Here is a 27,969-nt window from a genome sequence, read left to right on the forward strand (position 1 = left end):
GGGGGGGTGTGAGAGTGAGAGTGAGGGGGGGTGAGGGGGTGTGGTGAGGGGGGGGGGCGAGAGTGAGGGGGGGTGAGGGGGTGTGGTGAGGGGGGGGGGTGTGAGAGTGAGAGTGAGGGGGGGTGAGGGGGTGTGGTGAGGGGGGGTGGTGAGAGTGAGGTGAGGGGGGGTGAGGGGGTGTGGTGGGGGGGGGGTGACGTGAGGGGGCGGGGTGGAGTAGTCGAGTGGCAGCCCGGGGGCGGCACGTGACGTGGTGGCAGCAGCTGTCGTCGTCGTCGCCCTCCCTCCCGCCCTATTTGTTTCCCCGCGGTCTCCCCTCGTGGCGCAGTCCTCACTGGCAGCGAGACCACAGCCTCATCCTCCTCCTGCTGCTGCTGCCACTTGCACCAGCCTACAACAGCAACACCAGCAGCATCTTACCATCGGTGTCGTCGACTCCGAGGGGTGTACGAGCCGTGATGGAGCATTCGAGGGACAAGGCCCGGGACCAGATGCAGCTGTGGAAGGACGCGCGCAAGGGCGCGGTGAGACACCCTCAGCCGCTGCCATTACCCCCTCCCCACTCTCCTCCTCTTCTTGTTCTATCATCATCTTCATGATGATGAGGAAGATGTTTTTAGTGCCGCTGCCCCTTACAGTAGCTGCTGCTGCAACCTCTAATTACTGTGCATTGTTACAGCTGCAACCCTTTAATTACATTGTTGAAGTTGATCACACTCCTGCTGCAACCTCTAATTACATTGTTACAGCTCTTGCTGCAACCTCTAATTGCATTGTTACTGCTGCAACCTCTAATTGCATTGTTACTGCTGCAACCTCTAATTAGTGTACATTGTTACAGCTGCAACCTCTAATGACATTGTTACAGCTGCTCACTGCTGCAACTTCTAATGACATTGTTACAGCTGCTCACTGCTGCAACTTCTAATGACATTGTTACTGCTGCTCACTGCTGCAACTTCTAATGACATTGTTACAGCTGCTCACTGCTGCAACTTCTAATGACATTGTTACAGCTGCTCACACTGCTGCTGCAGCTATTGCTCCATGAATGTGTGTCACGTTTGAGGGACAGCCAGAAGCCACGGAGGCGTGGTTGTTTCCACCTCTAACAACGCGTTGTCGTGTAAAAGCCACTGTTAGGTTTTGCTGGCTTGCTGCTGCTGCTGCTGATACTACTGCACAGTGAATGCAGCTGTTGATGTATCGCTGCTGCGGAGTGGGACATTGCTGCGTGTTGCTGTTGTCCAGGTCACCGCGCTCCAGTCTCTCTCCCCCCCTGTTTTAATTATTAGACCATCGGCGTTGGCGCATTGCCCCCCACAACCACCACCACCACCACGGCCTTTTGTCTAGTTGGCAGTAACGTGGCCCCCTCGTTCGTCGAATGCGGCGGGCAGCTTTGTCTGGCTTTTGGACGGCCGGATTATCCCAGTAGCACAAGTAGCTACACATGCTACGGGCCCCGCACTTCCAAGGCCCCCGCGCTGAATGCTTTCAAGCTATCAATTCCGGTTCAGTGATTCTGCACTTCCTCGATTACTATAGTATTATACCGCCTTCAACTTTTATGAACGACTGGGTGTTTAAGGTTAGCGATTTGTCGTATTATCTGTCTGTATAGCAGATAAAAAAACTATTATTTTACTGTGCAAGTTAAAAGTTTGTGTTTTAATATTTGTGTTTTTTTTGTTATTTAAGGCCCCTTTATAACATATGCTACAGGCCCCGCACTAGCTTAATCCGGCACTAAAATTTACATAATGCGCAGATAAAAACACGGGGCGAACAATACGATAGGTTTATACGGTGATATCGCTTTGATATGCATGCAAAACCAGATTGCTCCATAAAAGTTGCAGAAAAATGCTGATTTGTAAAATTTGGCCCTTGGCCTATAACTTTTTCGCAATATAGCATGTCCTAACCGACAGACGAATTGCACATTCAATACATGTATTGCCAGCAGAGGTCGACTAAAGGGGAGGTCCATTCTTGTGCCCACTGAATTCATGCCCTTCGATAAGCAGCTTTAATTCAGACTGTGTCTGAGTGAGGCTTTCCTAGATTAAAAGTAAACTTGTTTACAGTATAGGCTGCTGCAGGGCTACCTTGTTGTGGACAGCAGATGACTGCAGCCAAATTGCTGTTCTGTGCTCTGCTCCATTGTCCATGCTCCCTCCGCACCTTCACAAATCCGAATTGAACAGTCTGGTGAAGCGTGGTAAATAACCTCCTGACCCGCACATCATGGGGAAGGCTGCCATCCAAAACTGAATTGACAAACTGTGAAGACATAATTCTTCTTATGATTCATCTTTGCCCATTTTTGTTGTCCCGACAGCCCCCTGATGTCCTGACGACGGGCGCAGGGAACCCCATTTCGGACAAGCTGAATGTTCAGACGGCGGGCCCTCGTGGGCCTCTGCTGGTGCAGGACACCGTGTTCACGGACGAGATGGCGCACTTTGACCGCGAGCGCATTCCCGAGCGCGTGGTGCACGCCAAGGGTGCAGGTACAGCACGCGCGCCTTTCCCCGTGCGTGCGACAGAGGTACTGTTTGCAGCAGTGGCGTCTCTGTCGTGTATTGCGAGCCACCCGCTTTGGTTTGGTGGATGTTGCCCAGGCGGGTGGTTACAACTTTGCCACGATACGAGGGTACTGTGATATATTGTAAGATATATGTGACCGCGTGATAGAGAGGAACGTGGCAGACTATCGTCAAGTCCTTGTGGGCAATGCCATTTGCTTTTGATATCTTCCAACAAGGTGCCGTTCATTGTAACTGATGCCAGTGTCAAAATTGTAGAGACCTTTATGTATCTAAATCGCATGCCCTGTTTTTTGGCAAATGCATTGCTGTTGTGAAATGTTTCGAGAACGGTGTAAATGCAGCAGAGAAATTATATTGCTGTACCGACACTCAGAATCGGAATCTGTATTTATACTAAATCCGATGAGCTATAAAGCTGTTTTTCACATGTCGGGAGACCGCCATGTACGTGATGGTGGAACAACAGGTTGAGTTTCTGAGGTCACTACCTGGTTGCTTGACATGAACAAAAAATGTCTGCGACTCGAATATTGCCGCTTTTGGAGACCATTTTATATTATCACAAAGGTGTTGAGTGACCAAACATATGCAACATCCAGCTGCTGTGTTATCCCTCGTATGTAATGTAAAAGCATGCAATTATAGGAGCTGTGCTATGGACAGGCCAGAAAGGCTGCCTCCAGGATCCTCCTGACAACCTGTGTGAGCTCTGCTGGAAGAGTTTAGGAGATGGGCGTGCTAGGCAAGCCAACACTTCTCGATCCTCGGTTCAATGATGTTGCTTGGAGGTGTTGAAGAGAAAACCAGGCCACATGAAGTCGAGACGGTAGCTCCAGATTCAACACAATAGGAGCCAACATTATCTCAATAGCCACTTGTTAGCAGAGCCAGCTGATGACATAATGGGCTGTTTTGATACTGCAGAATCAACGTCCCATGGCATATGAACGGATATCAGCGGTGCAGTCAGAGGTGAACCATTACTTGGAGCAGCCCCTGCTGGAAAGGAAATCCAGGAACCCCATTGCATGCTGGGAAGAACATCTCCAGCTTAACCTGGCTGCACTGGCAAGACACTATCTAGCGATACCTGTGACATCTGTTCCATCTGTAAGATTTCAATAATATGGGTCAATATCGCAATCAAAATTTGAAATTTCCCCATCTAAAACTGCTCACGATGGATGTGTGTCTTTGTGCTCCTGCAGGTGCATTTGGCTTCTTTGAGGTAACGCATGATATCACCAACTTCTGCAAGGCCAAGGTGTTTGAGCACGTTGGCAAGCGCACACCCATAGCTGTGCGCTTCTCCACCGTCGGTGGGTTGCACACAAACACTGAACACTGACCCTTGCACTCGCTCTCATAAACTCAAACAAGAATACGTATTGCCACATGCATGAAAGCCAACACACCTGTTTTTGTCATTCGCACTCGGGTATATTTGTTTCAAGCATATGCATCTGCATCAGTTGTATGTGTTGCCACATGTCTGGACGAGTTTAGATGAATTTGCAATTATTGTTTAATTCTTAATGTGTGCGTGTGCGCATTTTACCGTGTACTTGTGTTGCGTGATTTATTTTTGGCCGCATCAGTTACTGGTGTGTTTTTCTGTTTGAACGTGTGGGTGTGCCTGTGTGATATTTGTGTTAGAGCTGTATAAGTTTATTGCCGAGTGTTGCCCTCCTTGTGTGCACTTTCATTTTAGCGCACGAGTGTGTACGTGACCTCGTTTAGGTGTGTCCCTGTCTGCCCTCTTGTGCTGTGTGGCCTGTACATCTTGGTATTGGAGTCATTCAAATGCTCCGAAAGCAGTTGTCGGTGCACAAGCATAATTTTAATAACACAACTTTGAGCTCTGATAATGGTCATTATCATAACGTGTAATAAATATCCACTGTAAGATATGCACTTCAAAAACAATTCAAATTGATGTAGCGTCTAAATGAGGGTGGAGCGGTGGTTTTGTGGTTAGCGCACTTTGCTACGAACCCGGCTATCTGAGTAACAATTATATATTCGAATATAGTGTCGAAATGCAATTGCCTCTCAAGAGACTTCAAAACAATTACATCACAGGGAGTGGGGGCAGGGAAATATTGGAAAGTATGTATGTATTTAGAACTTTTTTTGCACCGTACGTAGCCAACCGTGATAATCGGAGGTGCAGGGGAAGGACATCAAATTAAACACAAAAAGATGTTCTGAAGAAATGAGTTTTCAATTGAGATTTAAACGTGCATAGCTCCAGTGGGTTCCTCATATCGGAAGTAAGAGCATTCCAGACGGCCGCAGAGTGAAGAGAGAACAACAACCGTGGCATGGCCCGGGAACGAATACAACGTTTAAGATGGTGTGTGCACGTGGACGCTGTGACGTGTGCTTGCGTACATTGCGGGCGAGCAGGTGGGGAGTCTGGCTCTGCGGATACCGTGCGGGATCCACGGGGGTTTCCTGTGAAGTTCTACACGGAGGACGGGAACTGGGACCTCGTTGGGAACAACGTGCCAATCTTTTTCATCCGCGACCCGATACTGGTTCGTGGTTAAATTCGTAGCCTCTTGACTCTTCCTTGCCACGTAAACTTACCCCCCCCCAATCCTTCACGTGTGATTTTCTTGTCATGGGTCTGTTCACACATTTAGAAACGTGTGCATGGTATTTTGCTTGTGGCATTTTGTCGACGTCTTTACTACTTAGGGATATTTTGTATTGACACGTGAATGTAGCGTCACACAAGGTTATGCTTGAATGTTAATTATTTTAAAACATTCTCACTGTTTGCCCCTATTTCGGTATTTGCTTGCCTAATCATATTTGCTCTGTCTATATGCTCGTGTGGCTACCTTGTGTTTGTTCACTGCGGCCTCGACCTCAGCGCTTACACCTTTCAGTCACTGACCTCGTTATCTCCTGGCTGTTTTTTTGTGTGCTGTGTGCACTTTTTGAGCGGTGACACCAATATTTACCGGTCTTTGGGATACACTTGCTATACTCATCACCAGCAGCTGCCATTGTCTATCCACGGTTGGATGAAGACCTTCCAAGCCGTTGCTTTTCCCATGCTCCTGCGATACCGCATTTCATCTCTACATGAACTGATCTCGTCTTTCCATCTTCCGTGGTGGTCGTCATCTCGTGCGCCTTGTCCTCCTTCGCTGTCATTCCATCGTCAGTCTCATTCACTGGCCAGCATCCCTTCAAGAGTTGTTCCACCATAAGGCCACTTATGTTTGATATCTAATTTATGTTCATTCCCTGACCCTTATGGTTGCCTATTCTGGCTCTCAGTGTAATTCCAAGTATCCAATAGTATACAGCACACTCTCCGTATGTGGTAAATTAACACAAGCTGTCAAATCATATTGCTTGTCTAGAGCACAGCTGAACCTTACTGATGATGAATCGTTTAGTGTTAGTGTCTATAAATATGTGAACCTCACAGCATATATGTGCGTAGCATTGTGTCGAGTGATGTTTATGTGCAAATTGTTGGCCTTATTGGGAGCAAGTAACACTTTTTTTTGACCGGCATTGTGGCTGTGTGTGCAGTTCCCATCTTTCATCCACACCCAGAAGAGGAACCCCCAGACCCACCTGAAGGACCCAGACATGTTCTGGGACTTCTTCTCTCTCCGCCCCGAGTCCCTGCACCACGTGAGTCATGCTCCTACCCTCCCACCCTCCTCACCCTCCCAAGCCGGACTAACAGAGGCCACAAAACCAGCCTCGTGACTCTTGGTGCAATGAGACGGGGATATATTTTACATTTACCTTCAATATTGTAATTTGTACATTTCTAAATCTGCAGCTCATCTCTGTCTCCGAACCAGATGTGCATCCTGTTCAGCGACCGCGGGATCCCCGACGGCTACAGACACATGAACGGCTACGGCTCCCACACCTTCAAGATGGTGAATGCTGCCGGTGAGGCCGTCTACTGCAAGTTCCACTACAAGGTGAGTTGCGAGCGTAGGGTCCATTAGTGATCTCTATTCTGCATAGCCTCTGGAGATGCACATCTCAATTCAGAGGGGATTTCTTGGCAAGATAATGCTTGTGTCTGGGACCTGGGGGTAGGAGTACAGCATGGAAGGTGCGTAGAGACTTGCAGGAACTGCTGCTTGCTTATTAGGGCACTCCGGTGGTGAGATATTATCTGCCTTGCCTGGTATACAGGAAGTCATGAGTTCGATCCTGACCCTGATGATGTTTGTATATTTTGAGTTTGCATGTGTACCCGTGGTCGCATGGATTTCCTTTAATTCCTTCGGTTTTCCCCTCCACATTTAGAAACATGCGTTTAGAGCATTTGGCTGCTGCTATACATTTCCACGTAATAAGCCACTTCGTTGAGCGGTCATTTGTGGCCAGGCGGTTTCTGAAAAAGAGCTCTCTGGCTCAGTGGGCCTTGCCTGGTAAAAAAAAAATAGTTCATAGTTTTTGTTTGTCTAGTTTATTAATTGAGCACGTGTCCCCATGCTGCAGACTGACCAAGGAATCCGTAACGTACCGGTGGAGGTGGCCGAGCGGTTGTCTGGTACTGACCCCGACTACAGCATCCGTGATCTCTACCGGGCGATCGCCGATGGCAACTTCCCCACGTGGACGCTCTACGTGCAGATCATGACCTTTGCGGAGGCCGAGGTCCATCGCTGGAACCCGTTTGACCTCACCAAGGTACCTCTGTCGATCCCGCAGGTGCTCCGGGCTGCTTTTTTTGTCCAGTCACTGTCTTTCGTCCGATAAGATTTACGTTTGTGTTGGCATGTCATCAAGAGCGTTCACCTCTCGCTAAACATTAAACGTGCAGCTAGCTACCACCACTTTGCTCAACTGCTTTTTGTGTTTAGTTTGTTGTCCTACCCCCGCACCTCTGATTAGCGCGGTTGACTACGTACGGTGCAAAATAATTTAAATATAGATTATACATACATACACCACCATGCACTTAGAAAAGTGTATTTGTATATAAAATAAATATATATTCCCACATCTTATAAAAACATGCACGACATCAAACACTTCAAACGTTAACATCTCACGTGCCGTTTCATCTGCCGTGGGTAACTCCTGTTAAGACTTGTGCCATAGTCCTGATCGCGAGAGGGATCTGTGTGTGCCAGAGGTCGCAACCGGGTACCCGATACCCGTACCCTACCAGATACCCGGCTACCCGTACCCGGCCGGGTACGGGTACCCGTTTGCGACCCTGGTGCGGCCGGGTACGGGTACGGGTAGACCGTGAGTCACTGGTGAGTAACTGTTTGTCACTCATTTCCCAACGTCTTGTCTCTTCTCACAATTCAAGTTCCTAGAATCAACCCACCCGCGCCTGCAACATGGCTTCATCCCAGAGGTCGCAATCAGGTACCCGATACCCGTACCCGGCCGGGTACGGGTAGGGTACGGCCGGGTACGGGTACGGGTACCCGTTTGCGACCCTGGTGCGGCCGGGGCCGGGTACGGGTATGGGTAAGGAATCAAAACCCGTTTGCGACCTCTGGTGTGTGCCCCATGTGTGCCCCGTGTGTGCCCCGTGTGCTCAGGTGTGGCCGCACGGGGAGTTCCCCCTGATCCCGGTGGGTCGCCTGGAGCTCAACCGCAACCCCACCGACTACTTTGCTGAAGTCGAGCAGATTGCATTTGACCCGTCCAACATGCCTCCGGGCATCGAGCCCAGCCCAGACAAGATGCTGCAGGTCTCGCCATCTCTGCCCCCCTCCTCTACCCATCCTATAACCGCTGATGTTATCATTAACTACGACGACAACGCACAGCATCGTTTTGGGTGAATTTACCTGTGTCGGTGCGCGTGTGTGTGTGTGCGCACATTCAGGGAAGGCTGTTCGCATACCCGGATACACACCGGCACCGTCTGGGTGCCAACTACCTGCACCTGCCGGTGAACTGCCCGTTCCGTGCCCATGTCCGAAACTACCAGCGTGACGGTCCCATGTGCATGTTCGACAACCAGGGTGCGTTGCCTGTCTGCTGACGCAGCTTTGTGTTCTTTGTATGTTTTATAACATCAAATATATTACACGGGTCTAATGTTTTTGTGTATGCATGTGTACCTCTCTGTTCGTGCCCCCCCCCCCTTTAATATGATGGCAAGGGTTACTCATTGTGTAGCGTCCCAAGTGACCTAGGCACCACCATTCATGTCACGCATATCACTAGCAAACAAAGTCTGGGCTTGATACAGTGTCATCACCATTGCCACGCAGGGAGAATTGAGCAGAAATAATCAGCGGAGAATGATACGAGGTAGACCCTGGGTTTCACGTCTGCCAATCTTCCCATTACGGGCACTGTCTTAACAGACCGCGTAGGCTTTTGCAGTCGTGCTGCTGCGTAGCCTTGTGTCTTCCGGTTGTCTGACGCTCTGCTCCACGTGCAGCGAGTTTTACAGCAGTTGGAGCGACACGTCGGACACCGTGCCGAACAACGCGTGGCACAACCCGAAAGTGATTCGGGAGAGCGATTATTCTGCCAAGCAGAACGTTGCTGCAGCTGCCTGAACGGACGAGTAAATGTCAATTTTTGTCTTGCGTTTGCTTACAGCCGGTGCACCCAACTACTACCCAAACAGCTTCAGCGCTCCTGAGCAACAGCCACACCTGCACGAGCACAAATTCGCCGTCAGTGCCGATGTGCAACGCTACAACTCTGCCGACGACGACAACTACTCGCAGGTGGGCCACCCCGTGGGCACACGTAACCTCGCAAGCCAAGGCACCAAGGGTGCCGCCGGTGCACACACTTTGGTCAGCACATTCAGAACTTGAACACACACACACAAATAATAATAAAAAATCCTCTGTATGTGCATCCACACACAAAACAATGTACCGGTTGCCCTTGCTTTATGTGGGTTTGGTTTGCGCAAATTTGTGCACATGTGGATAACCAATTTCTACCCGAAATTTGCTATATGCGGTTTGAATTCACTCGTATGTGGATATGCGGTCGGACGTGGGACATTGTGTGTACTGTATGCACTACTTGGCAGACAGCTGTCTCGTGCGGTTTGGCTTTGTGCGCCCTTTTTTTGGAACGAATCTTACCGCACAAGGCAAGGGAAACCTGTACACGCACGCACACACACACTAGCATCTCAACAGCTGCTCGTGTGTGGAGCGTTGGTTACGGGGTGCGCTGGTTCGACTGTGTGTATGTGCATTGTGCCTCCGTGCGTGTGCGCCCTGCGCAGGTGAACACGTTTTATGGCTCCGTGCTGAGCGAGGTTGAACGCACGCGGCTCGTGCAGAACATCGCTGGCAATCTCAAGGAGGCTCAGAAGTTCATCCAGGAGCGCATGGTATACACACGAACGCACCTACACCTGCACACACGTGTATACGCATCCACACGCACATACACACAAATGCATTTGAAATTAATCTGCTTAAGCGTGTTTGTTTCGCATGCAGCTGTGGTGCAGCAGTTTGAGATACTCGGGTGGCATTGTTAGATTCTGTTCACATGCTGCACTGAGGGAGCTGCCACGCGGTGCATATTGTACAGGGTGGACATGTTGGCACGAGCGTGTGCCAATGTCGATGCACATATTGAGCGAAAATCTCACGATGAAGGCTGTTTTGTACGGCGTTGTTCGTTGGCCGTGACGGACCCTCACCCGCTGCGTGGTACGTGACCCCGTGCACTTCCAGGTGAAGCAGCTGACCCTGGCACATTCGGAGCTGGGCGCCCGCGTCAAGGCCCTGCTGAACCAGCACAACGCTCGCTCCTCCTCGGTACGCGAACTCGCCTGGGGAACCCGGTCACTTAAGACACTTTTATCGCATGACGTCATTCACCTGGAGATGTTGCGACCTGAAGGCATCGCTGCCTGGTCACCCCAACCTCTGCTCAGTGGGGGAGGGTCATGCCTTCTCTGGTAGCCGCCCGTTGTCTGGAATTCCCTCATCCCAGCCATCTGTGCTGCAGGCTCTCTGCGCCTGTTCGAGGGCTCAAGGAACTTTCTCCTTCCCTTTGCCTGTGATTGCGTCCTACAAAATGTGTCATGTAAAAAAATTATGATATACAGTAAAAACCCAATGGGCAGGCCCTATTATGTCGCCACACCAAGTTGGCTGAATAATAAAATAAACTCCGCAGCCTCCACCGCCCCCGAGAGCACATGGGTGCAACGACAGTGCCACGTGGTAGAGCAGTCTCCGTCTACCCCCCCCCCTCCTGTGCGTGCCACTGTTTTCAGAGGATCGTAGCTCGGCAACAGCCGTGTTGGTTGCAGGACAGTGGAGGAATCGAATTTCCAGTTCCGTGTTTTTTTTTTCATCAGGCAGTAACTCCTCTGTAACGTTCTTTTTAACTTGTTACTTATTGTCAACTTGGGTTTAACAATTTGTAGCCAATTTTTGTAATGTTACATGGGGTGTTCTGGTCGACAGCATACCGGTGGTGCTGAAGCTAATTGGCACGTTTGTTCCTGTGACAGATGTATTTAATTGGCTATATTGGGTGGAGGGTGAACGGCACACGATCTGAACCAAATATCATTTAGGAATCATATTTGTCGCGAAAGCCTGCGTGTTAAATCCAGGTTGCGTTATATGGAGAGTACTATACCTAACCACACCATACACGCACCATTGTATACGTGGTACTGTACTTTTTATCTTTCTCAGCGGCTTGGTTAGGCTTTCATCCAGCAGTGGATTAACCAGGGATACTGCTGATCATGATGATGATAATGAAGTAATGTTCCATCACTTGTAATTGTGTTTCCAGAATGCGGTGCACACGTACACCCAGCACGGCTCTGATGAGAAGGCCAACCTGTGAGCGGTCTGCACTTCCTGGTACCCCGCAAGGCCCCAGCAGGGCCTCCGCTTGGGCCAAGATGACCACAGGAAGTAGCTCTTGGCACATAAACAAATCGTACCAATCGAGCTTTCAAGTTGTGACTGAGATTTACTTTTCTCAAATCAATTTTGATTGATGTGGCCTTCAAACTATTGTTTTGGCCAGAATGTAGATTCCATATCGCTTCCGTCCACATGAGGAGAGCTAGGAAGAGTTGCTGTAGATTTTTGCTATGATTACTGTGATGAGGAAGACTGACTCGTGAAGAATCATAAAAACCTCTGCCTTCAAGGCCTCGTGCTGCCACTGCATGTTCTTAGCCTAGGAAAGGGCAGCTTTGTTCATTACCAGTTTGACAAAGAGATGCCACATGCATAATCTAAATTTGCACTGCAATGCAGAGTTAGAATTGAACTGATCTTTTGAGGTGGCATGAGAATAAAAATTTCACGTGAAATTTGTCCGTAGCCTGTTCTTGATGTGTTTCTCATTAACAATAACAACACACCAAAGGGCAACACTTGTCAGACGGCAGCCTCGACTAGAGGGTACTGCGTGTTGCTGCCATCCTTCCAATATGCCTTTCATGTATGATCATGTTAACAAACTAATTGTGTGCATTATGATAACCGATTTTGATGGTCATCTGTTTGTACTTTAAAAAAATAATTAAACAGATTTATGAAACTGCAGATGGTTGTTTGGCCTCAATTTACATGTTTCTGCCTTGAGATACAAAACACCATATTTTTGGTTCATTTTTAAATGGCCAAGAAAATGTATTTATTTTATTTTTTCAAGTGAGAAACACGGATATGACAATTTACAGCCTGGCTGCACCCAGTCCAAGTTATAATACATGGAGTGGTGGTGTAGCTATGAAGTGTGCAGGTTCTGCAACTGCACCAGGGCGCACAGGCTAGAGGGGGCCAGGCCCAGGGCTACAAAATGTTTAAATGGAACAGGGTGCTGTCCCATTTAATCCTTTGCACCAGAGCCCATTCCAACCACGCACCATGCCACTGGTATGGGAGGAGTGTGAAGACCACCAGAAGGGATGGCCTAGGTGTGTCCTCCTTGGGGAGGGAGACGTCTACTATGTATGTCTATTGGTGCTGAAGGGTGCAGCCAGATAAGTTTGAGCAAATGGGTACAACCAGGAAGAGGAAAAAACCTGAGCTGTGTGGGTGCTGCACAGGCCAAAAAAAGTTTCTGTAGGAAGTAAATCTCATTTGAGATTCTATGGGAGATGAAAACCCTACAGTCAATTTGAGCTAAATCCTGTCTTGTCATTTTTTCTTATTTGTATAGCGCCTATATTCAAGGTGCTTTACAAGGGTTTTTAGTGGTACAATGAGGGTAGCTAAACGTGATATGGTGAATAGGTGTGGGGAGTGAGTATGGGAATTAGGGGGTACCTCGGGATGGAGGGAAGGATGGGCCATGGAGAAGAGGTGGTCTTGAGGGAGAAGGGGAAACTCGACGGGGAGGAGGGTGCTTCTCGCTTGATGTGGAGGGAAAGTTTGTTCCAGTGCAAGGAGGCAAGTAGGGAAAAAGGAGCAGAAACGGGATTGTGCACAAGAAGGAGGAACGGTTTAGGAGAGATTGAGTGGCGCGGGCTGGAGGGGGGGACAAAACGAGACGAGGGAAGCGAGGTACGGTGGGGCGAAGCCATGAAGATGTTTATATACTATATATATACACAGTACAACATGCATTGCAAATTAACTGTGCGCGCTCTATTGAATGTTGCCAAGATGCAGGTGTCCTGCCTGCAAACTGCAATCCAAATGTATGCGCACGCTACAAGCAGTTGAACCAACAACCTGAACATCAAGGTATTCTGTCGGACCATCGGGAATAATTTTTGAGCCTGTCAATACACTGTTGGTTTAAGGCCCAGGCTGTGTTGGTCATGGGGGCAGGTGGGGTGGTGGTTGTTGGCCATCCACCGGTGAGGCACAAACACAGTATGAAAGAGTATAAGATGTTTCTGTACTGCCCTCTGCTGTCCACGACATAGCCCAAGTATGCCTCTGACAACCTGTTAGTGCAAGGTGATCAAGCCTGCTTGGCTTCCTAGACATTGAGATGCATTTCGGGTGATTTGTACTTTTTAATTCGTTGGTACTTTTCTTTTATCAGTCCAAAAACATTCCACAGAATCCACCGATGTTCTTTACAGAAAATGTTCGGATATAATTTGGTCGAAGTGAAAACACATAATTACTGGAAGTGAAAACACATAATTACTGGAACGTGTTAACGTTATTCTAATGGGACGGGAGCAGTGCTCAAGTTTGAATTTGTTCCTTTCACAAAAGCAATTGCACACACACAAGACCAAACCGAGGTCGCATGTTCCTCATGCTACTACATCAAAAATCTTAAACATATATTTGCATATTTTTTCCCCAACGTAAGTAATACATACTTTTCACATTTCATTGAACATTCACACAAGTGCTCATCTGAAAAGCATACTAGTTATGCTCTTGAATATACAGTATTTACTTTGCCAATGACTTTGTTTGCCCAAGCTCAAGGTATTAAGAGTCTCAGTCCCACACTACTCATCACCACCTGTGAAGTGGTTCCACATTCAGCCACTGGAATGTGCTACAAAAATATTAAACGGTGTGCAACTTGTTCCCACGATAGAAATGAGTGACAGGTGAGAATACCCTGCTGAATGGTTTGCGGTCGGTTATCTGAATTTTCAGTGACTCAAATCGCAGCTCCAGTTATGTTCTGTTCACTGGCAACAGGGGGTCAAACACCATTCTTTATATTAAACAAATTAATCGCCTGCAGCCCTGCATTATTGCTCATTGTCTTCATGATTGGCAAGCACAATTTACTCGCAGAAATAAATCTGTTGAAGGCACAAATGGCTCGCAAGGAAACTTTTGTTAAAACATAAACATTAAAATAAATGGCCTGCCCCATTATTCAGCTCCAACTCTGGAGCAAGCCTTCCATTTGTCTCTTGTGACTCAATCTTTCTATGGCTTGAGAAAAAAGCCAGAAATCAAACTTAAAATTTCCACCGAATCATTTCACTTTAAATAACCGTGTTATAGCAAACACTTAAATGAATTACATTACACTTAAAACCACCAACCTGGAGATCAACCATAACCTTGAGCAGACTCTTGGTATTGGCCATTGTTATAGTAATTCCCACGTGAGTATGCTTTTAAATAAGACAGTATATACTAAAGGCCATGATGTCTTGTGACAGTAAAAGGCATTCCACTGGGAAACCAGCTCGAGTCGCTGCACAAAACATCCCCCTCGCACCTCCCTGGCTACTCCCAGCAGAAGCACACAGCTGGTGGTGCTGCGTGCGACGCATATAGCGCCACCGCACTCACCCTGCACCAATACCCACGTGTCCACCCAGCACCAATACCCACGTGTCCACCCAGCACCCCCACACCAATTCCTTCTGCACTCCCATCGCTCTTCAAAGCTCTCGAGCCTCCAGTCAGTCAAGTGTCACGGCACATCCCGTCGGAGGCGCCGCCTGGACTGGCTCGCCGGTCTGAGAACCCCAAGCAGGCCCCTTGGTGAGGTCGATGGGTTTGGTCACTGCCAGGAGTTGTAAGGAAGCGGGCTTGTGGGCCTCCTCGGGAGAGCCGATACGGGCGGCTCCTTGGCAAAGACGTCCGCCATGGCTTGCAGGAGGCCACACGTGGTGGAGTTCGGCTGGGGACGTAAACATTCGCACACGCGGCACCAGTTGAGCGAGGCACATGATGTGAAGATGACGTGCGGTGAGGTCAATGGCTGGGGAGGCACTGGCTCGTGTCAGAGCCAGATTCACACACTGAGGGGGGTGTGTCCTCACTGAGGGGGGCGTGTTAGACACGTCCCCCTCAGTGAGGCAGATGTGATAGCTGCCTCCCCTGGTGCTTTTTCATTGCAGTTTCATGACGAGACCAGCGAGCCTAAACATCTTTAGACACGTACGTGAAATAAGCTACCTGGAGTATGGAAGGTGAGGACATGAAATGAAGGGATCTACAAACATTACGTTGGTGACATACTGAGATAGTAACAGGCACGCGCTTATTGCCCACGCTCCATCCAGTTACTCAGGGGTTGCGCAATCAGAGGGGAGGCTGAGCGCGTCGCTGCCTCACCTCTTGTCTCTTCCTGTATTTGCAGCGGAACTCCGCAAATTTGGCGATTTTAACTATAAAAATGATTAGAATCGTACAGAAATGACATTTATAACACAGATAAAAAAAACTATATCTTAATATTTTTTTTGATTATTTTTATTTTACTTTTCGTAACGGGTACTTTCATTGGAGTATGACACGTGAGACTCTGCCTCCCCTGCCTCCCCTGACCGCACGTCCCTGGGAGATGATTGCTTACTTGAGAATTATCATTTCAATTGAGAAGGCTGGCTGTGATTGAAAGAGTGTTGTTTGCACACACTAATGTTGAAAAGGCCCTTAATACCATGTTAAATGGTTGGTATACTATTTATTTTTCTTTTATTTAGCAGGTAAGGCCCACTGAGCTATTAGCTCTTTTTTAGAAGCGACCTGGCCACAAATCATAGCTCAACAAAAGTGGCTTACGTGGATTTTTGTTTGCAGCCAAATACTCTAAACACATGTTTCTAAATGTGGAGGGAAAAACCGGACCACCTGGAGAAAAATCCACGCAACCACGGGGAGAACATGCAAACTCCAAATATACAGGCATCGGGGTGAAGATCCAACCCACAACCTCCTGTATACTAGGGGAGGTAGTTAACATCTCGCTACTGCGGCGTGTGGTGCGGTTGTAACAAGACGAGCTGTGGTGTTGCCTGTACAGGTTGTGGTGCGCTCACACACATGCGTCCAGTGCTGCAGGTAGGGCAAATACACTCGGCCGCGCGAGTCCACGTGGTGCCCGGGGTTGAGAATCATGTCCTGCGTAGGCTGCACGAAGGCCAGCGGGGGGCTGTACGGGAACGACTCGGGGAGCCACAAGCGCACGGGCATGTTGTACTCGAACCCTGCAGGGCACACAGGCGGGCGGGCGTGGCGTGGCAGGGTCACGCGGCACAGGGCATCACTCTCAAGCTGCATTCTCATGCATGACTTCCTGTGGAGTGCTATACAGCGAAAAGCTGATTTGGCAAGATTAACACTTATTCCAACGACGTCGATAAACTTTACTTAACCATCAACTTAACACAAGCACCTCTGCTTCATTAGACAGGTTTATTTTATTTATTGTTGTTCAACCAGGGTAAGGCTCGTTGAACTAAAACAAATTTTATCGAGGTGACCTCGGGGATAGGTGGAGGGGTAGATAGATACAGAAAAATGAAAACAATTTACAACCGAAAATTTTACGATTAACAATTTGAAAAGGGAAAAAAGCACGTTGGCCAACAGATGGTCATGTATCTTAAACTTCTTTCGCACCGTACGTGGCCAACCGTGCTTAACGGAGGTGCGAAACGGAGGTGTGATAAACTCTGTCGCATGAATAATAATTCAAGATGTATCATTTGTAATCGCTGGCTTGGAACTACACTTCAGAAAATGTTCGAGGCACAGTTCGAGCGAGTGTTTTAATTGTCGTTACAATATAGGAGACTGTGCTTTCCTTAAGTCAACAACATTTCAGCATTTTTCGCATCATGCGTGGCATTTCAGGCCAGAAAAAATACAATCTTCAATGCAACATGAGCCATGTAGCCTCATGCAGGACCTATAAAATACCTAAAGCGATAAAAAGTGAGAGCTGTGATTTCAACCAACAGGAAATATTACTAAGTTTCTAGTTTTGTAATCCGACGATACTTTCAAACGTAAACGAACGTTTCAGTTTGACTCAAACACTATCCCCTATCAGTTATAGGGGCTATGCATTTTGTTTAAAATTGATATCTTGAAACGAATATAATTTGTTTACTTGTGAGCCTTCTTCCTGTTCGACCGGTTTCGAAAGGCTGTCACTATCATAACACTCAGAACAAGGAAGTCAGATCTGTGCATGATGTATGACCTTTTTAAAATGTTTTAAAACAGTGACCCCCAACATAGGAACATTCACCGGACCTTAACTTAAACTCCAAATTTAAAACAGCTTCCATAAAATCCAAAACGTCCATTCAGTCTGCTGCATAAGCTCTGGAATTAGAGAAACAAATTATCTCTCCGCAAGGAAGACGACCAAGTAAAAAAGTATTGAGACTTACCATCTTTAATCACGGTAGCACACACGTGAACCCTTCTCACGAGCTGAGTGTGCGATGAATACGGTCACGTGCACACGGACAATACAGGACACATTTTTATCCATGCAAAACATATAAGCACACAAGCACACGTGTACACATCCACACACCCACCTTCATAAATCACAGGGATTGTTCCACTGAGGTGCAGCAAATTCTTGTCAATCCCATTCGTGGCCACTGAAAGGAGGGGCATCACCAATGCATTACAGCTAACAATGCATTACAGCTAACAATGCCTTCCAGCTATAAATATCCATCATAATAGCACATTCTGAACCACCAAGAATTGGACATTTTTTGTCTGGTAATAATTAAAGGCGGCTCCCGCTTTTACTTTTAATACACAATGGGTTCCTGGAAACCCCGTCGTAAATCAGACCCAATTTTTCCATAGACAGTAGAAATAGTCGAAATATCACTTGCCGATGTGTTTTTTCCTTATATCAGACATATTTAACAGGGTTTAATAGGTAAAAATCCACAAAAACCCTTGAGAATAACAAAATCTCCACGCCAAGTCTGCGTCGTAAGTTAAGTTTCTGCATCTTAAATCGATCCATGGTGGCATTATATAAATGTCGTAAATGTGGATCGTTGTAAACCAGAGACCACCTGTATGAAGAAGGGGGCTTAAAACAAAACAATTAAATCAAGGTAAAATATTTGTGCTAGTTGTTTTTCTCCAATGAGTAGTGACAACCAAAAAGATTGTCGAAGTTCATCACGTAGTTTGTCAGTTTTACTTAGAGGGGTATTCAGAACATTTTTTTTTTACATTTTTTTAAAGTTCAAGAGTTGGGTGGGGAGATTTGATGAGGGTCAGTCGATGGTGAGGAGTTGCCAACGAGGTGAGAGATATCAATAAGCACCGAGGGAACACAAAATAACGAGAAATGTGGTGATAAGTCCACACAAAGAAGCACATGGACAAAAATAACAGACAACAGCAACAACAGCCACCATTCGCCACTAAGTGGAGGTGGCGTCACCACACCACCGCCTGTGCCAGGCCAGGTGCACTTTGAGGCCACGTGAAGTGTCGAGGGCTCGCCGACAGGTCACAGGACAGACCCAAGTGCAATGGGTTGACCGACTGAGATTACTCGCAGATGCACCAACACACATGCTCACACATGCGCAAAAATAGGCTAATTGCCACAAGCAGGTACAGCAAGACAATGACATAGACAGTGAGAAGCAATGAGACATTGAAACAGACTAAGAGAAAACAACACGTGTGGACTTTCATTCAAAAACCACGTGGTTCTCTAAAGCACTTAGTTAAACAGTGAAGGTAAAGTCAATATCGATGGCAATGCACTGTGCCAATTGCTGTTCACAACTGCGATAATTCTTCATATCCCACACATAGCAGTCCCAAGTTTCACTTTGGTGTGCAATGAGAATAATGGCTGGGAACGAGGTGGTTACTCTTACGATGCCGGCTAGCTCCTACAGATTGAGATGTTCAATTCTCAACCTTTGCAAGAACAGAACATGTAAGGTAGAGGATGCTGAACAATGTTAAACACGCAATTATCTAGTGCTTACCCCACCATGGGAAATTGGAATTTCCACCACTAGTTATGTTTGAGCAAGACGCACCCAGAAGTTTGTTGACACGAGAACACGCTACGTCACCTGGCCATTAAGGCTGCGCTTCTCACTTCAAAGGTATTTCCTTCTCAATGTACATTAAAGAGGTGCTCATCTCCTTTACAGTCCTGAGCCAGTGGTGAAAATTCCACGTTACTATGGTGGCAGTGAGTGTTTTCCAAGGGACAACCAATCGCGATTTCCCGCACACAGTAGTGCTTATGTTATAGACCCCAGAAGGCTGATGGGCTAAGTAAGGCAACCCCCAGCCACAATTTGAACTAACAACTTCCGATTGCGGAGCGCTGTTGGCTCGATCGCCGAGCCATCTGACCGCTTTCGCTTGAATGTGGAGAACAATCCGGCTGAGTGACGAACGTGGCAATGCAAACAGCAGCGGTGGTTTCCATCGCCGCCGAGTGAGTGGTAGAGGTCGTGGGTGACGTATACGAGTGGCAAGGGTGGCACAGTCGGGTTTTTTACAATCGGGTTTTTTACAATCGGGTTTGTTTTTTTATATTAAACCCGATCATCTGAGATTGGGAGAAATCCGGTTTCATTGGTTCTAATTGCAGAACCGCACTTCGCCAACTTCTCAACGATGGGCTTCATCCATTCCAAGCTAAGGAACTCACTGGCGGCGCCCACGATTGTGGAGGAGAAGCTCGTGTTCATCAAGACCAACCTGCCCGCCGCATTCTACGACTCCCCCGTGCCCGACGGCCCCCCTGAGTACGATAGCAGCACCGACGAGGAAGCAGCCTAAGCCTTGGATCAGAGTTTCGTATTCATTAAACCAGGTTTTAATTCCCCGAAATCGGGTTTAATTGTATTAAAGAAAAAACCCGATGCCTGCCGCTGGAAAAATCGGGTTTATTCCACCCATGACGAGTGTTAGGTAGCGGGTGCCGTCTACGAGTGTGTGAGGGTGTGAGTGGTAGAGGTAGCGGGTACCGTATACGAGTGTGTGAGGGTGTGAGTGGTAGAGGTAGCGGGTACCGTATACGAGTGTGTGAGGGTGTGAGTGGTAGAGGTAGCGGGTACCGTATACGAGTGTGTGAGGGTGTGAGTGGTAGAGGTAGCGGGTACCGTATACGTCTCGTCCTGGGTGCAGCTCAGCGTATCGGGCTCCTGCCAGGCGCACCTCCATGAGGGTCAGGTCTCTGAACCGGTACTGTTCACACACACACAAGCACAAAGATCCCCCATCTATCCTTTCAAGACTGTTGGGGCAAGTTATCTCAGCAAGTAGCACCTATGAAGGCGTGCACAGCACACGAGGGGATGGGTTGGCAGCACCACGCCCGGCCGCCTTTGTCTCCTCAATGGCGATGTTCACACATCGCACCGGGTATTCATTTGAGGCTGCGTCAACCTAGAGGAGGGCCCAGGACTGGTTCAGATACATCGCCGCTGTTGGTGTTGGCCGTGAGCAGGAGGAATCGAATTCGCGCAGGGCGTGAGCCGCCACCCTATTCTTATATTCTTGGTTCTTTCGGTAAAGTCACGTAGAAGGGAAACAATAAAAGAATAAAAATAAAACAATAAAATTCTCACGACGTTTCCATTGCAACACAAGCAATAATCATCAGGTGTGAAAACCACAGCAAGAAAATGTTCTTGCTGTGGTTTTCACATTTAATTGCTGTGGTTTTCACACCTGATGATGATTGCTTGTGTTGCAGTCGAAACGTCGTGAGAATTTTATTGTTTTATTTTATTTATTTTATTATTTCCCTTCTACGTGACTTTACCGAAAGAACCAAGAATATGAATCCCTGCAGTCATGAAAGCTTTCAATCGAACCCCCACACTATTGTTTACACAGTACACACACACAACATAAACCACACAATATAAACCACACACATGCCACACACACACACACCACACAGTCACAAATGTCACAAACACCATGTAACGCCACAGCCATCCAAACATACCAAGAGTACATGCCATGTACACACACATATCACATACACACTACATGGCAACTCACATCGATCATAGACGCCAACACCTCCCAGTCACACAAACCACACACAGTGCAATACCAATACACGCATGCCACACATTATTTGGCGATTCTACGTTAGCAGTGGTGCAGAAGCACAGGTAACAAAAACAAATATCAGCACGTGCGTCACTAACACGGTTGCCTTCCTGGTAAAAGTAAATAGCAGGTGACGTTTCGGGCAATGACCCGTCTTCATAGCACATACCACCACCACCACACACGTTTATCTCGTGTATAGAACAAAATACAAAGATCCCCGTATAGCCTGCAGTAGACCGCTGGGGCAAGTGCTGTTAGCGAGTAGCAGCACCTGTGAAGGCCGGCACGGCACACGAGGGGGGTGGGTGACCAACACCACGCGCGGCCGCCTTTGTCTCCCCAGCGGCGATGTTTACCCACCGCACCAAGATAGTAATGTGAGGCTGAGTCGACCTAGGGGAGGCCCATGCCCGGTGAAGATAATCGTCACTGGCGTTGGCCGTGAATCGAACTCGGGTCGGCGGGTGTTTGTAGCGTAGCGCGCTAACCACGACACGACCCCCCCCCACCCCACACACATCGCGAGGATGCGGCCCTTCACCGCCCCCCGAGAAACTTCTCAAAGTCTCTCTCCTCCCTCTCTCGCCACGTGGAGCCCCCCCCGTGTCACCACCACCACCACCCCCCCGTGTCACCACCACCACCACCCCCCCGTGTCACCACCACCCCCCCCCAAGCCCCCCCCCCCCAGCTCTCACGTTTCTCAGCAGCGGCCTGAGCGCATCCTCGGAGCCCTGCGCCATCGCCAGCTTCACACCCCCAACACCCCCAACAACCCCCAGAGATCGACCCCGCGGGGGTCCCGGTCCCCCTTGCGCGGCTCCCCCGTGTTGCTGTGGGGTGGAGGTGAAGGAGGAGGTGGAGGAGGAGGTGGAGGAGGAGGTGAAGGAGGAGGAGGTGGAGGCGGCGATGTCTCCGCGCCCGGGACAAGCCGGTGCTGTACCCTGGAGACGAATCGAATACCGGAATCGGTTACTCGCCTCGTCGTCGATTCCGATTCGGCGTTCGCGGCTTGTCCGCTAAAGGGGGCCTCTGTTGACTTTCTGGCTTCTAATTTGGTGGTTCTGTCTTCTTAGGTTCTTTCGGTAAAGTCACGTAGAAAGTAAAATAAAATAAAAACAAAAATCACGACGTTTCGGAGGCAACACAAGTCTCCGTCATCAGGTGGGACCGTCACAGCCAGATTAGCTGTATCAAGTGAGGCAATGATTCAAGATGTAATCCCTTAAAAGCGAGTTGAGGGGGGAGGGAGAGGGAGGGGGGGAGCTCATCAGACTATGGTAGCCTCACTTGATACAGCTAATCTGGCTGTGACGGTCCCACCTGATGACGGAGACTTGTGTTGCCTCCGAAACGTCGTGATTTTTGTTTTTATTTTATTTTACTTTCTACGTGACTTTACCGAAAGAACCTAAGAAGATGATTCCTTGCAGTCACGAAAGCTTCAAATCTAGAATTGGTGGTTCTGGTTTCTTATTGATATTTCCTTGTTTTTGCTCGGATTCCCACTTGTATGCGTGTTGGACTTCTTTCGCACCGTACGTAGCCAAACCGTGCTAATCGGAGGTACGGGGATATTTACTTAATTTCCATTTACGTTATTTGGGTGACCCACGTCAATATGCGCCCATGAGACTATGTAATATAATATAATTAAGATCCTCTTGAATTCTCCTCTGGTTAAAAAAAGCGAACTTGTAACTTAAACTACGGGACGTACTATTTTAGCGGCAACTGTTACAGCAATTGACCCTCTGGGATACACAATGACAAATAACAATGCCACTGCACATCATCATCATCGTAACACATTCGTCGTTGACACTGCCCCCAAAAGAAAACGAATATTTAATAGGTAGCAATTCTGGGAATTCCCTTTATAGCTTCTTCTGTGCGACTAACACTTTGATTCTCTCAGCTGGTGAAGCCCCCCATTGAGCTGAGCAGCTCTGTTACAAGAAACATCACAGGCCACGAACGCCGACAGTGGCGGCAGTTACTGGGCATTGCTGGGTGGGAATTGAAGAGGTGCATTGGCCGAAACGTTGACTGGAATATACGGTTCGTATTTCCTTTGAAGGCCACTGTTAATGACGACTGTTGATTTTTTGAGAGAATCGATGTCACCCATCCGACGAGAATACTGCACTCGGTATTGAATGGAAGGAGCTAATCAATGGACATCATTCAATTGCATTGATTCAGTATACCGTACTGTATGGAAGTGAATCTAAATAAAGAACATATATACACAGTATATATTTCTGTAATCGCACTGTGCCTGTGCTCATTGCCACCACCGGCAGTGTGGAAGTGAAACCACCACCGAGGGAGCGGTGGCGCAGCGGTTAGCACACTGCGCGTGATATGTGAACCAGTCCTGGGTGTCCCCGTTCAGTTTGATAATCAAAATAACAAAAAGCTGTGGGCATTCTTTTTTGTTACCAACTTACGCCTCTTGGATTTGGGCTATAATACATAGATGTTAATCAACTGCAGGATGAGGGCCTGTCCTCCTGTGTTAATTATATGCAAGCCACTTGCTCCGTCGAGCTTAGCAAATGCATTGTCTCGTGATATGACGCCGAAATAGCAAAGATTAAAATTAATTGTGAGATTCCCAAATGAAGCCGCTGGGTGGCAGTAATAATCCAGAGTCAGGAGAGCCATTCATTATCAGTTTTGAGAGGCGTTAATTGGCAATGCACTGGCCAACAGCCCTTGTAAAGTGGGTCTGTACCTCATCTACTCGTTCGCCTAAGTGTCTCAATAGCGTGCCGTGCTAGGTGGAAATGACTCCCGCTGACAATGAGCCCTTAATACTCGAATAACAACAACAACAATAGTAATCATGGTTTCTAGCCCTTAAGTCAACCCATTGATAGATTAAAGCCTCCCCGCGCCGTGTCGGTCAAGGGGGTTGAATATACTTCACCTCTGTGGTCGGTGTGAGTTGCTGAGGTCATGGGGAGCGTGGGTGAGACGGATGAGCGGTTCGGATATCACTCGCCGCTGATGTTCGCCGTGGCTGAGAATCAAACCAAGGCAGACGGGGGCATTAAAGGTCTACATTTTGGACGATGTTTCCCAACAATGGAATGATAACACGCACACGCGCGCGCGTGACAGCTATTGGCGACTCCGACGGGAGGTTTTGGTTTGTGACACGCGCCGCGTGGCGATGCAGGAACGCACAACGTTGAACTTGTGTCGCGTCGCCGACCGTGACAGTCGGATGGCGATGACGCGACGAGGTGACCTCGCAAGCTGCCGGAGAGGCTGTCGTTGTGATACCTGGTGTGTGTGTCTGTGTGTGTGACTGTGTGTGACTGTGTGTGTGACTGTGTGTGTGTGACTGTGTGATTGTATGTGTGTGACTGTATGTGTGTGACTGTGTGTGTGACTGTGTGTCTGTGTGACTGTGTGTGTGTGTGACTGTGTGTGTGTGACTGTGTGTGTGTGACTGTGTGATTGTATGTGTGTGACTGTGTGTGTGTGACTGTGTGTGTGACTGTGTGTCTGTGTGACTGTGTGTGTGTGACTGTGTGTGTGTGACTGTGTGTGTGTGACTGTGTGATTGTATGTGTGTGACTGTGTGTGTGTGACTGTGTGTGTGACTGTGTGTCTGTGTGACTGTGTGTGTGTGTGACTGTGTGTGTGTGACTGTGTGTGTGTGACTGTGTGATTGTATGTGTGTGACTGTGTGTGTGTGACTGTGTGTGTGACTGTGTGTCTGTGTGACTGTGTGTGTGACTGTGTGTGTGTGACTGTGTGTGTGTGTCTGTGTGACTGTGTGTGTGTGACTGTGTGTGTGTGACTGTGTGTGTGTAACTGTGTGCATGCCACGCACGTGCGCTGATGATGCCGATGATGCTCCTTGAACCCGGCTGTCCCGTTCCGTTATCCTCCGCGCTCCTGTGAGCCCGGGCCCCATTGTCTCCATTGTCTCCGCTCCGCAATCATTGCTCGCAGCCGGCTCGAGATCTCCTCTGCTATTTATTTATTACATTTCGTGGTGGTTTTTTAAAATTCTGTCTCTCCTTCGCATCGCGCCGCACGTTTCCGATGCGATCCTCCCTCTCGCCGTTGTCTTGGGCGAGCAGAGAAGCGAGGAGGGCGGCGAGGGTCAGGATGAGAGGAGCCACTCGTCCACATGGAACCCATCATACTCACCCCCGCAACCCGCAATGATGGATTGACATGCTGCTGCCTGTAGTGTCGTGTCGGTGCTGATGAGCTTGTGTAGCTGCTGCTGCTGCCTGTCTGTAGTGCCGTGTCGGTGCTGATGGGTTTGTGTAGCTGCTGCTGCTGCCTGTAATGCCGTGTCGGTGCTGATGGGTTTGTGTAGCTGCTGCTGCTGCCTGTAGTGCCGTGTCGGGGCTGATGGGTTTGTGTAGCTGCTGCTGCTGCCTGTAGTGCCGTGTCGGTGCTGATGGGCTTGTGTAGCTGCTGCTGCTGCCTGTCTGTAGTGCCGTGTCGGTGCTGATGGGTTTGTGTAGCTGCTGCTGCTGCTGCCTGTAATGCCGTGTCGGGGCTGATGGGTTTGTGTAGCTGCTGCTGCCTGTAATGCCGTGTCGGGGCTGATGGGTTTGTGTAGCTGCTGCTGCTGCCTGTAGTGCCGTGTCGGTGCTGATGGGCTTGTGTAGCTGCTGCTGCCTGTAATGCCGTGTCTGGGCTGATGAGCTTGTGTAGCTGCTGCTGCTGCCTGTAGTGCCGTGTCGGTGCTGATGGGTTTGTGTAGCTGCTGCTGCTGCTGCCTGTAGTGCCGTGTCGGGGCTGACGTGTAGCTAGCTCGCTGGCTGCTGCTGCTGCTGCACGCTGCGCAGACGGCGTCCGTTACCCGTGCCCGGGATGAGATCGCTCGCGAAGCATCGTCCGCGTGCCCGCGCGCAGCAGCACGAGCAGCTGCGCGGCGCGTGCTGTCTGCGGCGGCGCGAGCCAGATGTCTGCCGCACGCGCTCGCCGCTGAATCGTAGAGACGTCCATCATCATCCCCGGCGGCTCGGGGGCAGAGGGGGTGAGGAGCTGGGAGGCGGGGAGCGAGGCAGAGCAGGAGGAGCGGCAGGAGGAGCGGGAGGAGGAGGAGGAAGCGCTGCGGCTCCAGCTGACGGTTGAGTCGCCACCGCCGCCAGAGGTGCTTGTGGTGGCGGAGCGCAGAGGAATGCGCGGCTCGGGCTGGTGGAGGCGCAGGCGGTGGTGGAGATGGAGGTGCTGGACGTGGAGTTTTCGGTGGCCTCCGGGCCGCGTGGGGCCGTGGCCCCGCGTGGCGTCCCCGACGTGGCAGGGGTACGCGCTGGTGGCTCTGCTCGCCGTGCTCGCGTACGCCAACAGCCTGCAGGGCGACTTCGTGCACGACGACCTGCTGGCCATCGTGGGCAACCCGGACGCGCAGCCCGGGGCCCCGCTGTCTCGTCTCATGGGCCACGACTTCTGGGGCAAGAGCATGAGGTCGCCCAGCAGCCACAAGTCGTACAGACCGCTCTGCGTGCTCACGTTCAGGCAAGCCTCTCTCTCTCTCTCTCGCTGTCTCTCGTGCAGTGTGCTCAACTCGTCATCCCTGCTCGGTTGTGGTCAGACGGTCCCCCGTCTGCGGGATTTCCAGCTGTCATCATCGGCACGATCCATGATAGCCCCGTAGGTGTCCACTGGACAATTCGTCATTTGTTTCCACTTTCCTCCTCCGTCTTGCACCAATATGCTCAAGTAGTGGACATCGTTCTGGCACCAACCTCTTGTGTCGTCGTTAAGCACGTTCTCTGTTAGGTCTTCCTCTTTTTCCGGATCCTTCCATCTGTGTGCCGTGCTAATTGCCGTTGCCAATTAGTGCGGTGATTGGCGAATGGGTGAGACGTGTGCGGAGAGGACGAGTCAGTCTCCTCGACCAGATGATGGCTGTCATGCAGGTCAATCCGTGTCCCCGCCACCTCGTACCACCCATATTTTTAACCAGCAGTGGGTAACCCTTTTTCCTTTCCGAATGACTTAAATCCCTCTGGTGGGACTACCCAATGACACACACACACAGAGACACCTCAGTCCCTTCTGGAGTGACTGAGCATGCCAACATAAGCACAATGTTGTTGCCATGTTGTTGCCAACACATTCACTTCTAGTACCCGATTAAGTGCGGCTAAGAAAGCTTGCAATGACGGATGAATATCATTCATGGGCCACCTCGAAGCGATAGGGCCGTGTGGCCGCGTGTTAAATGAAGTCGTGGGTTGCTTTCGGCCCGCGAGCCGTTGGTTCTCCAACCCCGTTTTGAGACCGTCGGATACACACACCCGCCGACACACTCATCGTCACCCCTCACCCCTGTCACCCTCACCCATCATTTTAGCCGGTCCTCACCCTGTCCGCAAACACAGACCTCCGCTAACCCAGCCTGAGCACACTCGCATACGCTACCACGCCGGTCAGTGCGGTGCAGTGTCGGGGGATAGAGGGGACAGAGGCAAGAGCAGTTCACAAATCACTTGCCAATGATGTGAGCCGTGGCCAGAGATCAAACTCGGGTCAACAGGTTCAGAGCACAGCGCGCAATGCTCTCACACTAACAGCCACGAGACCAATTCCTCACCCTTCCTGTTCAACACCGCAAACTCGCTCATTCACTCCCCTCACTGGCCGTCATCTTCCCTCGCCTGTGATCACTCCTCCGTTGTATC

The 27,969-nt window shown here is 49.4% G+C and overlaps 3 protein-coding genes across 3 annotated transcripts in view; 2 read left to right on the forward strand and 1 right to left on the reverse strand.

Annotated features, from left to right (window-relative positions):
* The first annotated feature begins 221 nt into the window (after positions 1 to 221).
* CAT (catalase) lies at positions 222 to 12,082 on the forward strand. The gene is made up of 13 exons (XM_078594087.1): positions 222 to 524; positions 2,345 to 2,516; positions 3,764 to 3,874; positions 4,965 to 5,095; positions 6,111 to 6,215; positions 6,392 to 6,517; positions 7,047 to 7,238; positions 8,108 to 8,260; positions 8,398 to 8,536; positions 9,126 to 9,256; positions 9,775 to 9,882; positions 10,235 to 10,318; positions 11,316 to 12,082. The coding sequence occupies exons 1-13, from the start codon at positions 459 to 461 to the stop codon at positions 11,367 to 11,369; spliced, it is 1,572 nt and encodes a 523-aa protein (XP_078450213.1). The 5' UTR covers positions 222 to 458; the 3' UTR covers positions 11,370 to 12,082.
* A 1,411-nt stretch (positions 12,083 to 13,493) lies between these two features.
* Positions 13,494 to 26,293, reverse strand: LOC144718557 (uncharacterized). Its single transcript, XM_078593927.1, has 7 exons — positions 26,142 to 26,293; positions 25,672 to 25,816; positions 22,000 to 22,245; positions 20,335 to 20,419; positions 17,761 to 17,826; positions 16,250 to 16,413; positions 13,494 to 15,101 (listed from the first exon to the last, which is right to left on the reverse strand). The coding sequence occupies exons 1-7, from the start codon at positions 26,291 to 26,293 to the stop codon at positions 14,982 to 14,984; spliced, it is 978 nt and encodes a 325-aa protein (XP_078450053.1). The 3' UTR covers positions 13,494 to 14,981.
* Positions 26,002 to 27,969, forward strand: part of TMTC1 (transmembrane O-mannosyltransferase targeting cadherins 1) — a 30,706-nt gene continuing 28,738 nt past the window's right edge. Inside the window, exon 1 of the mRNA XM_078594088.1 lies at positions 26,002 to 26,800. Coding sequence (XP_078450214.1) covers positions 26,463 to 26,800 — 338 coding nt within the window. The 5' untranslated portion in view covers positions 26,002 to 26,462. The remainder of the gene's footprint in view (positions 26,801 to 27,969) is intronic.

Source organism: Lampetra planeri, chromosome 5, assembly GCF_965212315.1.
Source record: "Lampetra planeri chromosome 5, kcLamPlan1.2.h2, whole genome shotgun sequence".
In the NCBI taxonomy this organism is placed as follows: Eukaryota; Metazoa; Chordata; class Hyperoartia; order Petromyzontiformes; family Petromyzontidae; genus Lampetra; species Lampetra planeri.

Coding starts and splice junctions, on each gene's coding strand:
- CAT (XM_078594087.1), top strand. CDS start 459: ATGGAGCATTCGAGGGACAAGGCCCGGGACCAGATGCAGCTGTGGAAG. Junction 525..2,344: donor AGGACGCGCGCAAGGGCGCG/GTGAGACACCCT, acceptor TTGTCCCGACAG/CCCCCTGATGTCCTGACGAC. Junction 10,319..11,315: donor ACAACGCTCGCTCCTCCTCG/GTACGCGAACTC, acceptor TTGTGTTTCCAG/AATGCGGTGCACACGTACAC.
- LOC144718557 (XM_078593927.1), bottom strand. CDS start 26,293: ATGATGATGGACGTCTCTACGATTCAGCGGCGAGCGCGTGCGGCAGAC. Junction 25,817..26,141: donor CGATCTCATCCCGGGCACGG/GTAACGGACGCC, acceptor ACGGCATTACAG/GCAGCAGCAGCAGCAGCTAC. Junction 20,420..21,999: donor TCAGGCCGCTGCTGAGAAAC/GTGAGAGCTGGG, acceptor GTGTGTGAACAG/TACCGGTTCAGAGACCTGAC.